Source organism: Rousettus aegyptiacus, unplaced genomic scaffold (assembly GCF_014176215.1).
Source record: "Rousettus aegyptiacus isolate mRouAeg1 unplaced genomic scaffold, mRouAeg1.p scaffold_m13_p_9, whole genome shotgun sequence".
Classification (NCBI taxonomy): Eukaryota; Metazoa; Chordata; class Mammalia; order Chiroptera; family Pteropodidae; genus Rousettus; species Rousettus aegyptiacus.
This window is the reverse complement of record NW_023416312.1, coordinates 6,572,399-6,589,689: the sequence shown is the minus strand read 5'-3', so window position 1 is coordinate 6,589,689 and position 17,291 is coordinate 6,572,399. Positions and strand designations below refer to the sequence as shown.

The 17,291-nt window shown below is 39.2% G+C and overlaps 1 protein-coding gene across 4 annotated transcripts in view; it reads right to left on the bottom strand.

The window, feature by feature from the left end:
* Window positions 1–677: 677 nt before the first annotated feature.
* Window positions 678–17,291, bottom strand: part of CDKL5 (cyclin dependent kinase like 5) — a 146,355-nt gene continuing 129,741 nt past the window's right edge. For 2 of the 4 annotated variants that reach the window (XM_036226435.1, XM_016152779.2), the window contains exons 15-19: window positions 15,680–15,803; window positions 8,838–8,937; window positions 5,247–5,369; window positions 3,888–4,007; window positions 678–1,110 (exon numbers count right to left, since the gene is read on the bottom strand). In XM_036226435.1, coding sequence (XP_036082328.1) covers window positions 724–1,110; window positions 3,888–4,007; window positions 5,247–5,369; window positions 8,838–8,937; window positions 15,680–15,803 — 854 coding nt within the window. In that variant the 3' untranslated portion in view covers window positions 678–723. The remainder of the gene's footprint in view (window positions 1,111–3,887; window positions 4,008–5,246; window positions 5,370–8,837; window positions 8,938–15,679; window positions 15,804–17,291) is intronic. The other 2 variants (XM_036226436.1, XM_036226437.1) reach the window with 1 other exon arrangement.

Sequence of the window (17,291 nt, the reverse complement as noted above, 5' to 3'; positions counted from 1 at the left end):
TATATAGATTTATATATAGAATAAAATACTCCTGATGCAATATATAAATGTTACTGTTTAGTTTTTATAGAAACTACTGTAGCTGTCCCACTGCTTCACAATGTTCCAAACAGCTCAAAATAACTTTACATTTAACATAAAAGGTATGATTTTAACAGTACAATATTAATTAATTATAAATAAATGTTACAAATCCTATCAAATATGGAAGTTTAGAAAACAATTTAAGACAAACAGTTAGTTCATCTGCTAACCCTTCAAAGGGATACTCCTGGATTACAATAAACCCCACATTTAGTCTAGGCAGAAAAAACCCTGTGTTTAGGGCATCGGTCAACACGGATTTTTCTATCCCTTGCAGTGCCAGCGCACGTCCTGGCTTTCCCAAGTTCAACAAGGATTGCCCTAAGCTGGAATGTAAGGGGGAGAAACTGGCAAGAATGTCTTCTTCCTCACTGGCACACTCCATCCATTCTCACACAAGAGCCATGGAGACTGGCGATCCCTAAGAAACTCCTGTAGCTCTAAGATCCCTGACTAGCATTGTGGCCGCGAGGAGCCGGACGGCTCCACACACACAATATTGCACACACCTTCATAAAGCTGAAAATACTGGCTTACCGCCCTGGCCCAGCCTGTTCCCCACCCTACCCCCACCCCCCCCCTCAACTCCCTCCCCTCCCAACTGGCTTGTTCCCCCCCCACCCCCGCCCCAAGCACACTTTACAAAGCTGTCTCTTTTAAATCATTCAGATTTGGCATTCGAGACCGATTTGTTCTGTTGTAAGGGTGCCCATTTGGCCCACTCTTCGCACCCAGCTGTTCGGAATAGGAAGGCCCCTCTGTGGCACTCCGGGTCACAGAGGACACGTGCCAACCAGGGTCCATCTGACCTGACAGCTGGAGGGTTGGCCTGCCCTTTGGTGTGGGCTCCTGCCGGATGTTACTGCTCCCGCCAGAGGCCTGGCTCAGGGGATGAATCCGAATTTCTGAGAAGGAATTTTTGGCTTGTTGAGCTGTTAATGGCTGGAAGCGGGGGTCTGAGGAAGCTGGGTGATTGGAGGTTGAAGAGAGATGCAACAGCTTTCGCAGTGATTTTAACGGCTGGCTCTGAAAGACAAGACAAGAACACATGTAGGATCTCATTTAGTGTGTACCAGAGAGTTGGGAGAAAGTACAGCACGCGTCTGAGATGACTGCATGTAGCCGGGGAGAGCGGGCCCCGTGGGGGAGGAGGGCCCAGTCCAGCCTTATCTATCCTTTTGTTCTTTTTCAAAGACGGGGGAATCTCATGTCTCAACCAGCAGAAAGAAGCAAAAGAAGGGATATGACTCTCTCTTTTGAGAAGACTTCCCAACAGTGCCATAGAAAACTGACACTTGTTTTTCAGTGCCCAGAACTCAGTCATATGACCATTACTCAGCTGCGAGAGAAACCAAAAAAATGTCATATTTCAATTAGGTAGCAACGCACTCAGCTAAAATTTATATATCTTCTGTTCTCACCTCCCTGATTTTCCCTTTCCCTTGACATTGCAAAATCCAAACGGTCCCTTTCTGCCCTTTTATTTTTTTGGTTTTTATTTATTTATTTATTTTTTGTTGGGGGAGGGTAAGGTTTGGGCATTAAAAATGCAAAGCACAGAGAAACAAGCAAAAGCCCTGCAGACTCTAAAACACAATTCACTTACAGGAAACCTTTGATTCCTAACATGGACTCCCAGCTGCCCTGTCTGCTGTGTGGCTGGGGCTGGGCCTCATGGGGGTGTGGCGCTCTGGAGGGGGACTGTGCATCAAGGCAGAAGGGAGGGCCCTGAAAGCTGGCTGGCCAGAAGGCTCTTCACTGGTGACAAGTGGCTCACTCTCCTATCCTCTACGTCTGGTGTAATAAGGGTTGCCATCAGAAGAACCAAGAGAAAGCACCCTGAAATTCACAGCCCTCCCTCAGGACTCTGGCTGCAATGCGGCCTTAGCCTTGGGACACCTCTGGCTGCCAATCTTCAAGGACCATGCTTTTAAGGGCTCAGCAAAGTTCTAATAAAATGATGATCTCAAGGAACACTACAAGATTTGAAGGAATAGAACTGAAATCCAAGAGAAATTGCTTCAGAATTGATTCAAGCAGAAGTCACTCCTGGAAAAGCATCTTCTACGGATATTCCAAAGTCTGTCCAAGAAAGCTTTGCAGTCCCCATGGGAGGTGGCATAGTATACTGCATGCCAGAAATGCTCAAAAGTGTGTGTTTTTTAAAAATAAAATTGATATAACGCAATGAGATTTCCTGGTGATTTTTTATAGCCCTGACCACATATAGCTATTGAGCACTTATAGCCGACCCTTGAACAACACAGGTTTTAAACTGTGGGTTCACTCATAATGTGGAGTTTTTTCAGTAAATACCTGTACACTTTTTGATCCATGGTTGGGAGTCTGTAGATGCAGAGGGCTGACCATATGCATTGATCTGCACACACCATTTTTATATTGTGGATCTGGGCATCCGTGGATTTTACTGTCCATGGGAATTTGGAACCAACTGTCTGCAGATACTGAGGGACAACTTAAGTTTGAGGGAGTCAAATGTTACAAGCAGATTTTTGACTGTGCTCGGGGTCAGTGTCCTTAACCTCCACATTGTTCAAGGGTCAACTGTACAATAATATGGGTTCAGCTGGAGATATAAGGTTACCTGAAAAGAGCTTTTTTGCAAAAGAAGTGGTTATACAAAGAAGGTTCTAAAGGTCTTCACTTTACTTACTTACTTACTTTATTTATTTATTTGGTTGGTTGGTTAAAGAACATCAGGCCCTTGCTCAGAGCCTTGAGCTCTTAGTTCAGATACATATCCAATAACTTGGATAGTTGGTTCTCTACACGCCCTTCGCCCCCGCCCCCAGCCTATGTTATATTGGAAGCATAAAATACAAATGGCTGGGCAAATATAATCAAAATTTGGGGAACTTCTGTCGGAAGCTTTAAGTTACAGCTTACAATTAGAGAGTAAACAGCAAACCTAAAAAAATCGACCCTCTTTCTCCAAATTACAGAAATTTGTTTATAGGCACCACCAGCTCTACAGCCTCAAAAGCTCATGAGGGTTGTCAGAAACTATAGTACAGAGGAAAAACGGATTTATAAAATATTGAATATGATCAAAAATCAAGTTAGATTGTGTTACTATGCTCATTACAGGATACTGAAAAAAAAATATTAAAAATTTTCCAATTAAAATAGTTGTTTAAAAGAGATAAACCTCAGTTATGTGAAAAATATATGGATTTGTTCCTGCTTATTCCTCTATCAATAGTAGAGAAACACAATTATATATACTGTCTAATGTGCAGTCCTAATTCAATTATTTGCCAGTTTTCTATCAAAAATAGTATGGATTTCAGAAGTTTAAGTATTCTTCCAAGAAAGTTTATCATATCTGTCTTTCTAGGCCCAATTCATACGCTACTACCTTTAATGAAACCTTAATCTTCCCACTACCTCCTCTCATATTCCCCTACATTTTATGGCCTGTTCCATTTTTTTTAACCACAAATTATGGTTACTTATGGATTTTCTGTCTGTCCTAGGCTGTAGAGTGAGTATTTGTGAGCAGGGCCATGTCTGAGTAACTCCTAATCCCACCCCACACCCCACTGCAGCTAAGCGAAGGCTAATTGAAGTTCTTTTTCCCCAGTAGAAGAGTCGCCAAAGCAAGATCTGGACTCCCAAGATGCACCTGGCTATTAGTGAGGGTATATTCTGGGGCGGGGGGGGGGGAGGGTGGTGGCTCTCGGCCTTGTTGTATTACTAAAAGGCTAAATTTGTCAACCCTGTCCCCTCAGGAGGGATGACCACTGCAGTCAGAGTATAGGAGTGACACGGGTACCACTCACTTGGGGCTGTAGATCAGCTATCTTCTCAGGACGCCACTCCTTTGGTCTGCTGCTCGGGGTGCTAGCAGAGTGAATGGCTTTCTGCAGTGTTAGAAGATCGGGGCCTTCAGAATTGGGCACCTAGAGCAGAATATGGACAATGGTTCAGTCAGCACACCAACAAGTCTAATTAGGATATACAACTGCACCCGAGAGGAGAATCAAAGCAAATCAAACCAAACCCAAACCAACAGAAAAACCCAAAAAACAAAACAAAATACACCCCAAAACAAAACAATAAACAAGAAAAAAAAAGAAAAAGAAAAAGGAAACCCAAACTCTCCCAATGTTCACAATGCAAGTGATGCTAGTTAAATTCTGCTGCCCTCTTAATAATTTTCCCTGCGTTAGGAAAAATTGGCAGATGTCATGCAGCTTTGTTAAAACCTCAACCCTTAAAGCATTCCCATGCTGTTAGTTTAGTCGCTGTAAGAGAGAGCAGTTAAATAGAGCTGTATCAGGAATTGCTGTCGTATCCTCATTTCACATTGCAGTTAGGTTATGAACCAGTTCAATAAAACAAAAATTTGTTCCCACTGGGAAAATGATCCAAACACTGTGTTTGGGGTTGGCGTGGGGAGTGGGGGAGGGTTATCGAAAGAAGTCTAGAAAGTTTTTGAGAATAGCAAAGTAGAGAAGTATAGTTTGAATCATACTCCCAAGACACGGTCCAGTAAATAATCTGGGTCTAGCATTATATATGATGAAAATGCTGGAATTTGTGCCACAAATTCCAGACAAATGTAACTGGTCCGTTCACTGATTTTGGTGAACACAGGAGAGGTAAATGGCAAATGCCAAGCAAAAGCCCTGGCTTTAAACCCAGTGACCAGTGAAAGCTAGAGCTAGGCAAGAAAAAAGCAAATCACCAATAGAAGCTATGTTTTTTCATGGAGCCTACTAGCTCACTCAATTTGGTCAATGCGACTTGGTTTCAAGAAACAAACTGCCAAACAAGTGTTAACAAACTTTGTGAGCCAAAAAAAGACATTTGTGAATTGTAAATGTTAATCGAATTCTTTACAGATAATAAGGGATTTTATGAATGCTGTCTGCCGACAATTGGCTAATCAGACAACCCAAACTAGCCCTTCACTAGTTTGTTTGCTTAATAGCCTTTTATACATCACCTTCCTTGACTGATTCAGAAAATCCAGAATGGCAAAGAATTTACATCTCAGTGAATTTATGGAACTGGCTCAGGTACTTAACTAGCACAAAGAGAATATGACCCCATGAAAATAAAAGACATGCTGTTGTCATCAGTAAAACAAGTTTACTGGAGCGGTTTTCAGGGCTACCATACATAAAAATGGGTACCATGGGCGGAGTGACTACAGGAAGCTTTTTCAAAGAAGAACTATGCTTTAAATGATTCTTTGAATTAAAAAGAGGAAAGAGGGATTTCTTGATGCTTGGATTCTCCCCGTTGGTGGAATCTGTCTGCAATATAAGATACAAATGAATTGCAAAAAAAAAGAAAAAAGAAAAAAAGAAAAAAAAGAAAGAAAAAGAAAAAAATGGTGTTCTTATAGAAATGCCTAGCCCTTGAAAATCCTCAAATTGTTAAACAGTAACAGTCACTGAAAGAACCTCTGTGCTGTGTGCGCATCTGGAGGGGGTTCTGTGTCATTTCTCACCTGGACGTGAAGAAGTCAACACTGTTAATTCAAGGCATGCAACAACTTCTATGAATATAAAGAACACGTGGTCCTGATCAACACCTATCATAGGAATGCCTAGAGACCTACTCACATCATTCACATTAAGCTTACAAAACATTTAAGAATTTATTATCATAAATAGAATTATTATAATTAAAGAGCTATTGATGAACTTTGATCTTTTCCAAATGGCTAGAGAGGACTTCAGCAACCAAATAATTAATCTACCATGTAATCTGCCTATTAGGGAAAAAAAAAGACACTGCAAGCCCTTTTGAATGTGGTTACTTCTTAAACCAGAACATGTCACTTGGAGGAGAAACATCACTGTTGCAGGATTCTACTGTCAAGGAAGAAGCCTCGTTCTATGCTATTAGAAATATTCACTCCATAGATGATATCAAGTGCAATTCAGAATATGGGGTTTCAAAGTGAAGAAACGGAAAGTTCATTCTTTAAATTGAAGCATGATTACCAGCTGAGGTAGATACTAACTAACTTGGGTATGATTACCAAGTTGGCAGAGTCACCATATGCTCTGCGGGCTTATGTAACCCTGGATATAGAACTGCAGCCAGATTTCCCAAGGCGGCTTCCAGATTTGCTTGAGTCAAAGCAGGCACCTTTACAACACATAATCATTTTTTGGCACCACTTTTCCCTGTTGTGGATATCTCAATTGTCAGAATGTACAAGAAGGCATTCAGATCATCTCCTATGGGTATGTATATGAAGACATTTGAGTCAAATAGCCTGCAGTTTCCTGTTCTCATGACAGGTTCCCAGGGAGGAGTTCAACTCGCATCACTAAGGAGGCCACAAGAGAGCCCCCAGGAACAAGTGGCCGGAAGCTCTCCGGAAGCTCTCTGGAAGCTCTCCACAGAGGTGGGCAACTGAGCCTGGGCCAGCTATTAAGAAGAACCCACTTCTATTTTTCCCAACCGAATGTGCGACTTCGGGAAGATCACAACTTGCCTGTAGAATTCCTATATCAGTGAAATAAAAGGGTTAAACTATACTTAAGACCCACTGAGGCTTTTAAATGTCCCGTTTCTCTATGTACACTGGGTATCGGATTTCCTTTTTTTTTTAATCTTAAGCAAAGGCCACAGAGCTTTAAATCTTTCAAAGCTTGGTTACCTAGTTTCCTTTTGCTGAGTTCTAGAAAGTAAAAAAGACTAACTTTAATTCTGTTTCAATGCTCATTCCAAGGAGGCAGAATTAACAAAATGCCAGGCTCAGGAGCCTGAGGTCTGGCAGAATACACTGAATGCTCTTTGAAACTCTTACTCTAGTTATCAAAGTCCTTTAAAAATACATATTTTTTTTTCTTTTAACTAAAAAATCCAGAGGCACAAAAAACTTTTGGTTTGGAAGGCTTAAGGCATGTGGCCTATACAGAGATATTTTACAGTTACTTTACGTATCAAAAATGAAACATAAGAAAACCTTAAAAAAGTAAGTTCAAGTGAAGAGGATGTAAGAGAATAATAATTTTCCTATTTACCTAACCTGTACTATTTAAACATCTAAAATTTAAACCAGATCCTGAATAACACTCAGTCGACATATATATATATTTGACTTAGACCATGATGAGCCGAAGGCCTTAAGTTTAATGTTGGTCTAAGACAGACATCAAAAGCCAAATCTATACACAAAACACCTTCAATTCCTTGGTTCCTGCTACTTTCTTCCCCTTAAGCACCCCACAATGGCCGTAAACCTGAGGTTAAGAACAAAAACCTCAAAATAAAAATAGCAGTGGTTAAGGGGTGGTAGTCTAAGTTCAATGTCCATGATAGATAAGCGTTCTATATAGACAATGATAAAATTAGCACTTTAAATATTTAGAGATTTTCCTATTTATTTGGTCATCTAGTCTAAGTAACAAATGTAGTAATATTTGAGTGGCATTTTGATTTGAAATTCTGCCTTCAGTGAGTCTCAGTTAGAATTATAGGCAGGTTTTAAAAAATAAACATTTGCGGAATATCGTGCAGCTATTAAAATGATGATAATAAAATGTTGTAGTAGCATATATGTTGTGTGTATGTATATATAACTGATAGTATTATTTAAAACAAAGTTAAAAAAAAAAACATCTTTCCCCCATAAACATGCACAGGTTAAAATATACCACAATCTTAATACCAGTTGTGTGTGTGATAAGATAAGAAATGATCATTTTTTCCCTCGACTCTTCTGTAATGAGCTCATATTTAATGAAATATAGAAATTTAACAAGAGTAAGTGAAAGAATAACCTCTAAAGGTAATCTAGAAAGGTCTTCGTTAACATATCTAGAACCTGTGAGATAAAAAGCCAGACTTCAGGTGTTATATTCTTTGCTACTAGCATCTCATCTTTACTTACCATTGAGTTGTAATCCTAGAATCCTTTTTCCTCTTTAGATAAATGAGAGTCAATCGTATATGATGTTAAACTAGAAACAAAATCATTTAAGATGGCTGACTCGACACTGTCTAGTCTGGAAGGCGCCATAAAGCAAAGGGGGAAGCATGCCTCATGTGGGTGAAGAAGCTCTTGCTGGCCTGGAGGCCTGGCTTCCTCAGGTTTTGTCACTCAACAGCAGAATCTATGCTTGGGGTGGGGGAGGGGGGTCAGTGATGACATGCATGGATGGTTTCATGGAGTCAGCCCTGGGTTTAGGCAGAGGGCTTCTAAGGGCTAAGACGCGTTCCACTTCCCAGTTCAATCACAGGATAAACATCTCTTCCTACTAAAACAAGCCCTGAAATGTCAGATACTCTCTTCTCTGTGACTCTGCAATCCAGAAGTGCACTTGTGAATGTGGGGATTGAATAACCAGACAGGGGAGAATAATGAATGACAGTTAGTTATGACTTTCAAGATTTAAAAATAAACCAAAACCATTTCCTATATCTTCACATATTTTTAACCCCTAGAGAGAAATAAATGCTACAGCTTCATAGTTTTAACATAAATATAAATCCGCATGGAAAAGATGTTAACTGAGAGAGGCTTAACATGGCCTCTCTCATCCAAATTCGATTTCTTCTATTTCTGGAGATTCTGTTGAATCTAGAAGAGGCTCTTCAAGAGGAGGATAGTTGTATAAAATATGAGAGGAAAACATAAACAGTGTACACATGTCGAGGCTCAATTAGAAAATAATTCACTTTGTCATGTACAAAATGTAAAGCTCCCACAAATTAAAGCAGACTCATATGCCACTGTATACAGAAATTGACCATCTACTTACTGTTTGAGATTTCTTCTTTTTCTTTTTCATTGACCTGAAAAACCCTTGTTTTTCCTTTTCCTTGAGTTGTTCGGAATGACTAATGTTTTCGGGACTTTTCCTAAATAGAAAGATGTTTTTATCATATCGATCTTCCAACCATTCTCCTACCATTATATGTATGACAAATACAATAAAGACTAAAAATGCATGACACCGGGTTCAAATAGCCATGAAGAATCAAGTGCACAGGTAAAGAGCCTCTAAAAAGCACAGGAGGAACTGAATCTAATCCATCACGGTTAATGATTAGATTTGGTACAGACTCACTCGAACTAGCAATTTGAGCATTATTACAAATGATCTGTAACTGTGCTGCAGGACCATTTTCAAGCTGTTAAAAAGCTCAGAACTAGAGAGTTTGAAAAGCACATGGTCTAAAGATGCCTTTTCTGTAACCCTCCAAGGGAAAGAGCAGAAATGTTTTCATTATCTTCATTTTTCTATTTACCTTCTTAAAACCAGCTCTACAAGTTTATTATTAGTGGCTTGCCAATGTATTGAACATAAAAAACAAACAAAAAAATCAATGCTGCTACAGAAACATTAGAAATACAAGTAAAAATTGCCTGAAACCGGAAAATTCCTTTATAAAAAAATCTTATATGTATTAAAACTAAATAAAAAATATATAAGGTAAGAACAAAATGTAGACAGGATGAACACTTAATACAAAGTACTTTCCTGGAAAAACAGCCTCTAACTGAAAATATTGACGTTAAGCTTCATACCATGGACACCACCAGGTATTTTAATATAAACAGGAGATATTAGAAGACAGGGAAAAAACAAACAAACAAACAAACAAAAGACAGCAAACAAGATACCTTGGCCTGAACAAGTTGGCTACTTTTTGGTTAACAGCAGCCCTAAATTAATTAATTTAATTTAGCCTTTATAAAGCAACTAACTGGTATTATTCTTCAAAAAGGCATATTCCGTGGGCTCTATTTTAAACGTGAATATCTATATGATCATGGAAAACCATTTTCTCAAATGACTGATTCTTTCTACTAGCTACTCCCTAAAATCAAGAGTAGAAACATCGAGGGTGACAGAGTTTGTTCATATTGTGGTTTTAGAATGTCTAACAGTGATGAAGTTACTAGAACATCCAAGAAAATGTGAGCAAAGCAGCATCCTTTACTTGATTAAATCTGTGTGAAGGCAGAAAATATTTCTATAAGCTATTACAGATATGCTTGATAGAAAGCACTAGGAAGCTATTAAAAATAAATCACATCTTCAAGGAATCTTCACTAATATGAAGAAATATTAAAACTACAACACTAAGTGAGAACAGCAGGATTCAAAACTTTCTGCATAATATAAGCCTAACTGTATTTAAAAAAACATTCATTTATATATATATTCATATATACACATTTTTAAAAAGTCAAGAAAAAATAAAATCTTGAAAGCTTTCATCTCTGGGTAGTAGGATTATTGGTGACTTATAATCCTTTTTAATTTCAACAACAAATATGTACTGCAGATATAATAAAAAAGGTTTTACAATCTATAGAAAACTTATTTGAAAAACCAAGAACTCAAGATCAAAGGCGACCATGGAAGAGATTGAAAGAGATTGAGAAGAAACAGAAAGTAAATAAATCATGCCTGTTTGAAGGTCCAATGATCATTTCCTTTAAAGTGTTTAGCCTAAAGTTAATGGGAACCAAGGAAGTGAACACATACACCACCGCAGGCCCAAGTGTTCCTGAAAGTCATTAGGATCTGCAATTTTAAACATCATTGAGAGAGTCCCAAGTTCTGAAGCAAAAGTTTTATAATACAACACAACCAATAAAATATCTAGTGCTGGAACTCTGAATGATACATTTACAATTTTGAAAGCTAGAAGATTTCTGACATGATGGAATGGGTGACAATGGAATAGTGAAAAGTCAAAGATTCTTGAAGTTCAGCATGGTAGCACTGCCATCCCAACAACGCGCTGGGCCTAGACCCTGGGATTCAGTCAAAGATTTTAACGACAAGCACTTTAGAGATTCTGGAAATGAAACCATCTTGCATGAGGCCTAAAACAGATGACCCAAAACTCAATTCCAGGCCGCAGCACTCAGTCATGTGTGGGTTCTAGGGAGCACAGCAGAACAGTGTAGTTCACTGGAATCGCAAAAGCAGGACCGTAGGATTGAAAGGGACCTCATAGAGCATCTAGTCCAACCAGTAATACTATCGTTAATGTTCTGAAACTTCTAGAAGTTAAAGAATTATTTGCTTATGATATGGCTTATGTCCTTCAATAATGGGGTCTGCAGAGCAGAGTCTTCGTTTTAACAGGTAGATGATTTTACCAATCAGAATAAAAGTCTAACAAAATCTCAAAGGCCTGTCAAGTGTCAACAGTAAAAGTATTTTCTGCCAATCGAGGAAGTCTTTAAGGCGGACACGTCCATCACAACTGCAATCTCAGGATAGGAATGGGTGTCAGTAGAAGAATGTTAATGCTGGTGAGAGAGAAAGTGACAGCTGGAGACACTAGTCCTAGGAGGAGCAGGATATGGGATGGGAAGAGTCGTCTATCCAATAAGATGAGAGTGAGAGGATGGAAAGGTAATGAGAGGAGCAGGACACAAAGCCCAGTGTCTGGGATTCCTCATGACTGCACACATAGGAAAGATGAATCGAAGACCCTCTGCGAGGTCTTTTTAGAGACACTGGGTAAACCAGAGCCCAGGGGATTGGCGGGTGATAAGGAAAATATCTTCAAACTGAAGCCGAGTAAAAGTGGTGGGGCCAAGATCCAGGCAGGGAAAGATCCCAGAGGCCAAAATAAAAAATAAATTACCCTTGAACTAGAGAATGAAAGCTAGGAGAACGCGTGAGTGTGCACGCATCACAAGGAAGTGACACAAAACACAAAAGGAAGTCAGAGACAAAGAGAAAGAGTGTAAGTGGGAGAGAGAAAGGAAGAGAGAAAAAAAGAAAACAGGGAGAAGCTACACTGAAACATACACATATAGAGAATTAACAGAGAAACTGAAGGGACAAAATCCTGGGGGAGAGACTCAGAGAGGGACAGAGACATACAAAAGCTGTCTGGAATGCAGGCATCTAAAAAGCTGAGCGTCTTACAAAAGCACGAAGAATGAGACTTCAACATTTATGACTAGTACTGCACCAAATGGGTAAGAGCGTGCCCCATAATTTATCCAAAATTTGAATTCTGGACTCTGCCATTCTACCTGGTACAGTCAACAGTTAGTTATGTGCTGAGCTGAGCCGAGCCGAGCCGAGCCGAGCCGAGCCGGCTAACTGCACAGCCAACAAGTCCAAGAGGAGCAGCATAAGAGAAGGGCAGGCGGGTGATGACATAAATCTCAGGGACAGGGGCTTTAAGAGGGACCAGCCAGCGAGTTGTCGCCTGCCACATTATCCAGGGCTGATAAAACGGGGGTAGGAGGTGATTACGGTGTGGGGCTAACGGCCTCCTTCCTGCACGGTCATGGGACTCAAGCACTATCTCACACAACACCTATTCTTTAAGTGGTCAAAGGAAAGAGAATTCAAAAGACTCATCTAAAAAGGGAAGGAATTAAAACTAACCGAATCAAAGTCAACCAACATTTAGAGAGTACTTTGTATGTGCCAGGCCCTGTGTTAGGTGTTGGAACTACAGAGAAAAATAAAAAAAGGAATGTGGCTTTGAGCTGCTCGCAGACTCAAGTCGGGAGACTCACAGGTTTGACAGAGGGTCATACTTCCGGGGCTTCAGTAGAATCGCTCTGGGAACAGCGTGAAGGTAAGTTGAAGAGGAGAGGGGCATTAATTACTGTCACTTCGCCGAGGGGAGGTGGCAGGCATCATGACTAGGGTGGTGAGTTAATGTGTGAGAACACAAAGTCATTGAATAACTTTGTGAATTGTGCTGGCAATTGATAATGGATATCAATATATTCTAACTTCACAAGAAGAAAAAGCCTGGGATTGACTTGAGCGAGTGACAGCAATTCTTCACTTAACTACTGGGATTTCTAATTAATTTGGTTTAATATGTTTAAGCATCAATTTTTAACCCAATTTTGACAGCAGTCTTTCTAAATGTATTTATACACTTTATCTTCTTAAGCAAAGTCAGAGCAGCCTATTTTATAAGTATACACTCTACACGGATATCTAGTCTGTCTCTGAAACTGTAAGGGCCAGAAATGATTTTTCCACTGAGGGCCTGAGAAAAGGCAAAAATACCCCTCTCTTCTCTCCACAGCGATTGTGCAGGGTCATTCTGACTCCGCACACTGTATTGTTACTTGGGACAACTTCTTGCCTGACAACCTCAGTTCCAAGTACTAGACTTGAGCATAAAAGAACAGGCTTATAGGGTCGAGGTGTTTTTCCCATTAGTATAGATGATGAACCTGACTGCATTTTTCTTGTTCTGAGATATTTTGGCTTATCTCCCAGTTCTTAAATGGATTCTAGATAGCTGAGATGGCCGGAATAACCACTCTGGGTATTACACTATGATATTTATCACTTTAAAATATGACGTATAGCCTTAATTTTATTAGCCTTGATTTTATTATAAGAAATGTATAGTGTACAAATACCCTCTTCTCAAAAGAAATGTGAAGAACTACTATCAAGTAGAAACAGACTGCCCTTAGGTAAGTGATAATTTAAAAACGGCAATTCACTGTTACCACAGTGAGGCTCGTTCACGTTTTTCTAACAGTTATCAAACTGTGTTTCTCTCAAATATACACAATATGGTGAACCAACGAGAGATCTTGTTCAAGAAAAAAAAATCAAGACAAGTTTAATGAATGACTCAGACTAAGTTAGATGTGATCCATGAAGAAGTATCATAGCAGCATTATCAGGAGGGGCAGTGGGAACAAAAGAATATAACAATTCATCACTTGTAATTCTGGAACTCTCTCAAGCCTCCTAACAGCAGTATCAGAGTATGGATGATTCGACAGAGACTTTTCTAAAGGTCAACGTCCCAACTGTGCCTCTAATTCTTTCTAGAACTGTTTTCAGGTTTCTATGCATTTCCAGATCTAATCAAGCTCTACTTAAACATTAACGAAAAGACAGAAATGGTACGCTGTTAATACTACCTATTACACAGTTAGATTCAGTTTTGATCTGACCTACCTAATTTTCACAGGACTCTGTTCGTAATTGATGTTCTTTTAAACCATCACCACTTCATTATGCAATGACCAAGAGGAAAAACAATTCCTTCTGTATTTCTGTACTCTCATAATTTATACATTATTTTCATGGCTTGTTAAAGCCACACCTGAAAACCATCAATGCTGGTAACTAAAACACACTGTACCTGTGCTCCCAGGTTAATGGATAGATCTTGTCTATGGTCACATGGAGAAAGAATGCACCAAAGTTTATCAGCAAAGTAAGGGGAGGGGAGACACCTGCCAAGTCATGCTCTAGTCGGAGGATGTCAACAATAAAAATTGCTGACATTAACAAGTCACAAGGTGCCACACACTGCTCTGGGTGCTTTTGACGTTTTACCCCATTTAATGATCACATTAACCCTATAGGGGAGGTGTTCTTCCTAGCCCTATTTTGCAGATGAGGAAACCAAGGTGCAGAGAGGTTAAAGTCACATGGCCAGAAGGTGACATTAATCAAGATAACTTATTTCCAGAGTCTAACCTCTTAGTCACTAATGTTAAAACTCTCATTTTATAAATAAGACAATGGATGGAAAGTATGCTTATGAAAGAAAAAGTATTCACAGCTTTAAAAAAAAATTAGTTATGTTCGCCATAGGGCACAGTAACACAGAAACCTCAACATAAACCTGCCAATAGGGTCCAAATTATGAAAACTACATAGGGTCTGGAGAACTGACCTAAGGCCCTCTGTGACAAACACCAGAGATGGGCTCTTTGACAGACTGGTCCTATTCTAAATTTGGTGCATTACAGTGATGTACCATTTTATCCTTAGTGAAGAGCATGGCATTTCTATGAAGTATACATAAACACCCCTCACATCTAGATCCTGGACAGTCTTTCTGGGCAGCTGAGAATATAAAGTCCACATTATGATTTTTAAAAAGTCCTTATGCCCCAACAGATCTGCTAATGAGACTCAATATGTAACAATTCTCTCCCTAAATTTTTATTACATATGACACAAGAAAATAAAAGGATAAGCAAAGCTGATGAATCATTTTAACCTCTAGCTGCCACTGTGCTTTTGTGGCGGCATAAAGAGTTGTTCCCCTATTTCCACCTTTTCACGTTGAAAAAAGTCAGGTGGGCACAGAGGTGAAAGATGAGCTGTGGAATCAGAACCCATGTAGGTCTAGATCCTGGCTCCCTCTTCCCTGTTATGGACCGTCTAGCACAAAGCAAGCCCCTTACCTTTGCTAAGCTGCAGTTTCCTCATCTGTAGGATGGGAGCCATCCCTACTGCAAAGGCTGTTTGTGAGAACCGAGTGAGACATGGGCACATAAAGTGCTAAGCAAAGTGTCTGCTATGTAATTCAACAGCAACAAAAGAGGGGACAGTGAGAGACTATCAACCATGTCAGAAGAACGCAATGCAGTGGAAGGCTTTTGAAGTATTTACTGACCCTGGAGATTTTTTTTTCTTTTCCTGTTATTTGACATCAATGCTGAACTTGAGAAAAACCATCATAAATAATGACAAATTACATTTTCCTTGACAGGCAATCTCTCTTAAGAAAGGCCTAGCAGGAGAAAGAATATGCTAAAAAGTTTATTCAGAATTTCTTTGAAATTTCAAATCTCCGATTAGAAGAAAGAGTAAAAATAAACCAAAACACTCACCATGGATCGAACGCTGGTTGTCTTTTTGAGTGGTTAGTTCCAGAACTACTTTCTGATGGTAGTGATGAAACTCTGGTTGACACATTATTCTCATGGAAAGAATTTTCTGGACGTGGAGACGGCACTGAAAAAAGAAAAAGTTAGTCACTAACGTGCTCTTTGGGTCAAAGCAGTTCTCAAGTTATTCTATAACATTTCCTCTCACACAAATAAAACACGAACAGGTAAACCGAAAACTTCGTCTGCCCTTCAGATAACTTTCATGTTTTCTGAAAACAGAGGCATTCCAGGGGACATTCTCCCTAACTACACTGCTTACAAGAATAGCTTGTGAGGGTTAGTTACCACCAGGCGATACATATCACCAGGCAATATAAACTGACCTGTCAGCTGACAAATTGAAAAACACTATAGGATATTTAAAAGTATGAATGTGACAAGCCCCCCTTTTACTGTTTTGAAACTCTTTGAAGTCAAGGCTTTCTTACATCATAGACCCAACTATACAAAATCTATTCTTAGTCTGAAGTGATTCTTAACATGTGTGCTGGAAAATACAAACTACTGTTTAAGCCTCGACAACTGGGAGGCAGCATCAATTTTATATTTTTTAAACTAAATTCCAAAGAAATTCAGTTACCTGCACAAAAATACTATTTTTTCTCTAAGTTCTCAATCCAGGAATGGACAGAAAGATAAACCACAATGTATGTGAGTTAATACTTTTCTGCCTTTTTGGGGGGTGTGGGAGGGGAGTTACTATCTTTTTCTGTCTATTTCTACACTTGGTCATAAATCAAAATATATTGCAAATTTCACCATAAAAGGTATATACACAGGTTGTATATCAAGATAAATGACAGCATTCTTCTTGACTCCTGACCAGGTCTGAAAATGGGAAGTATTCTGGAAACATGTCATTTCGGTGATATCATTATATCTTCATCCAGTTAGATTTAGTAGCATCATTGAAGTGGCCGCTGTCTCTAGATGTTTCACCTAGTTAAATCTTTTCCTTCTATTTCCACACTTTCTAAAATAAAAGTGTTCTGCCTTGCAAAACCCTGAAGTGGATTATGAGGAAGACAAATGAGCTTTGCTGATATTAACTGATTTAATTCTCCTGTGATCAAAATAAAACTATTTCCAGAGATCAAAGACTAATTAATTTTAAATTCTGTTAACATTTTATATTAAAGTATATTCTCCAGAAATCTATAGAAATAACACATGTATGGTCCATTTTGGAAGTAAAACTTAGAGCAACACAAGAAAAGACTTTTGCTCATGTATACAACAACAATATTTTGTTTTAATTAACTTTAACCTGGATTAAAATTTAGTCCCATAAGATTCTAAAATAACCATGGCATCGGCAAAAAGAAATGCATTAAAAGGTATATTCAATGCCTTATTGTTTTTTCCAAGGTGGGGCCAGGAGAGAACAGAGTAGCCTAGTCATTCAACATACAATTTAGTCGGGCACAATAGTTGTATTATTTATTTAGGTTGGTTCCTGGTTAAAATGACTAAACGGCTGTCCACGACACCCCGCTCCCCACTTCCCGCCCCTTTCTAGCTGTTCTATGAAATCAACAGAATAGTGAGAAGT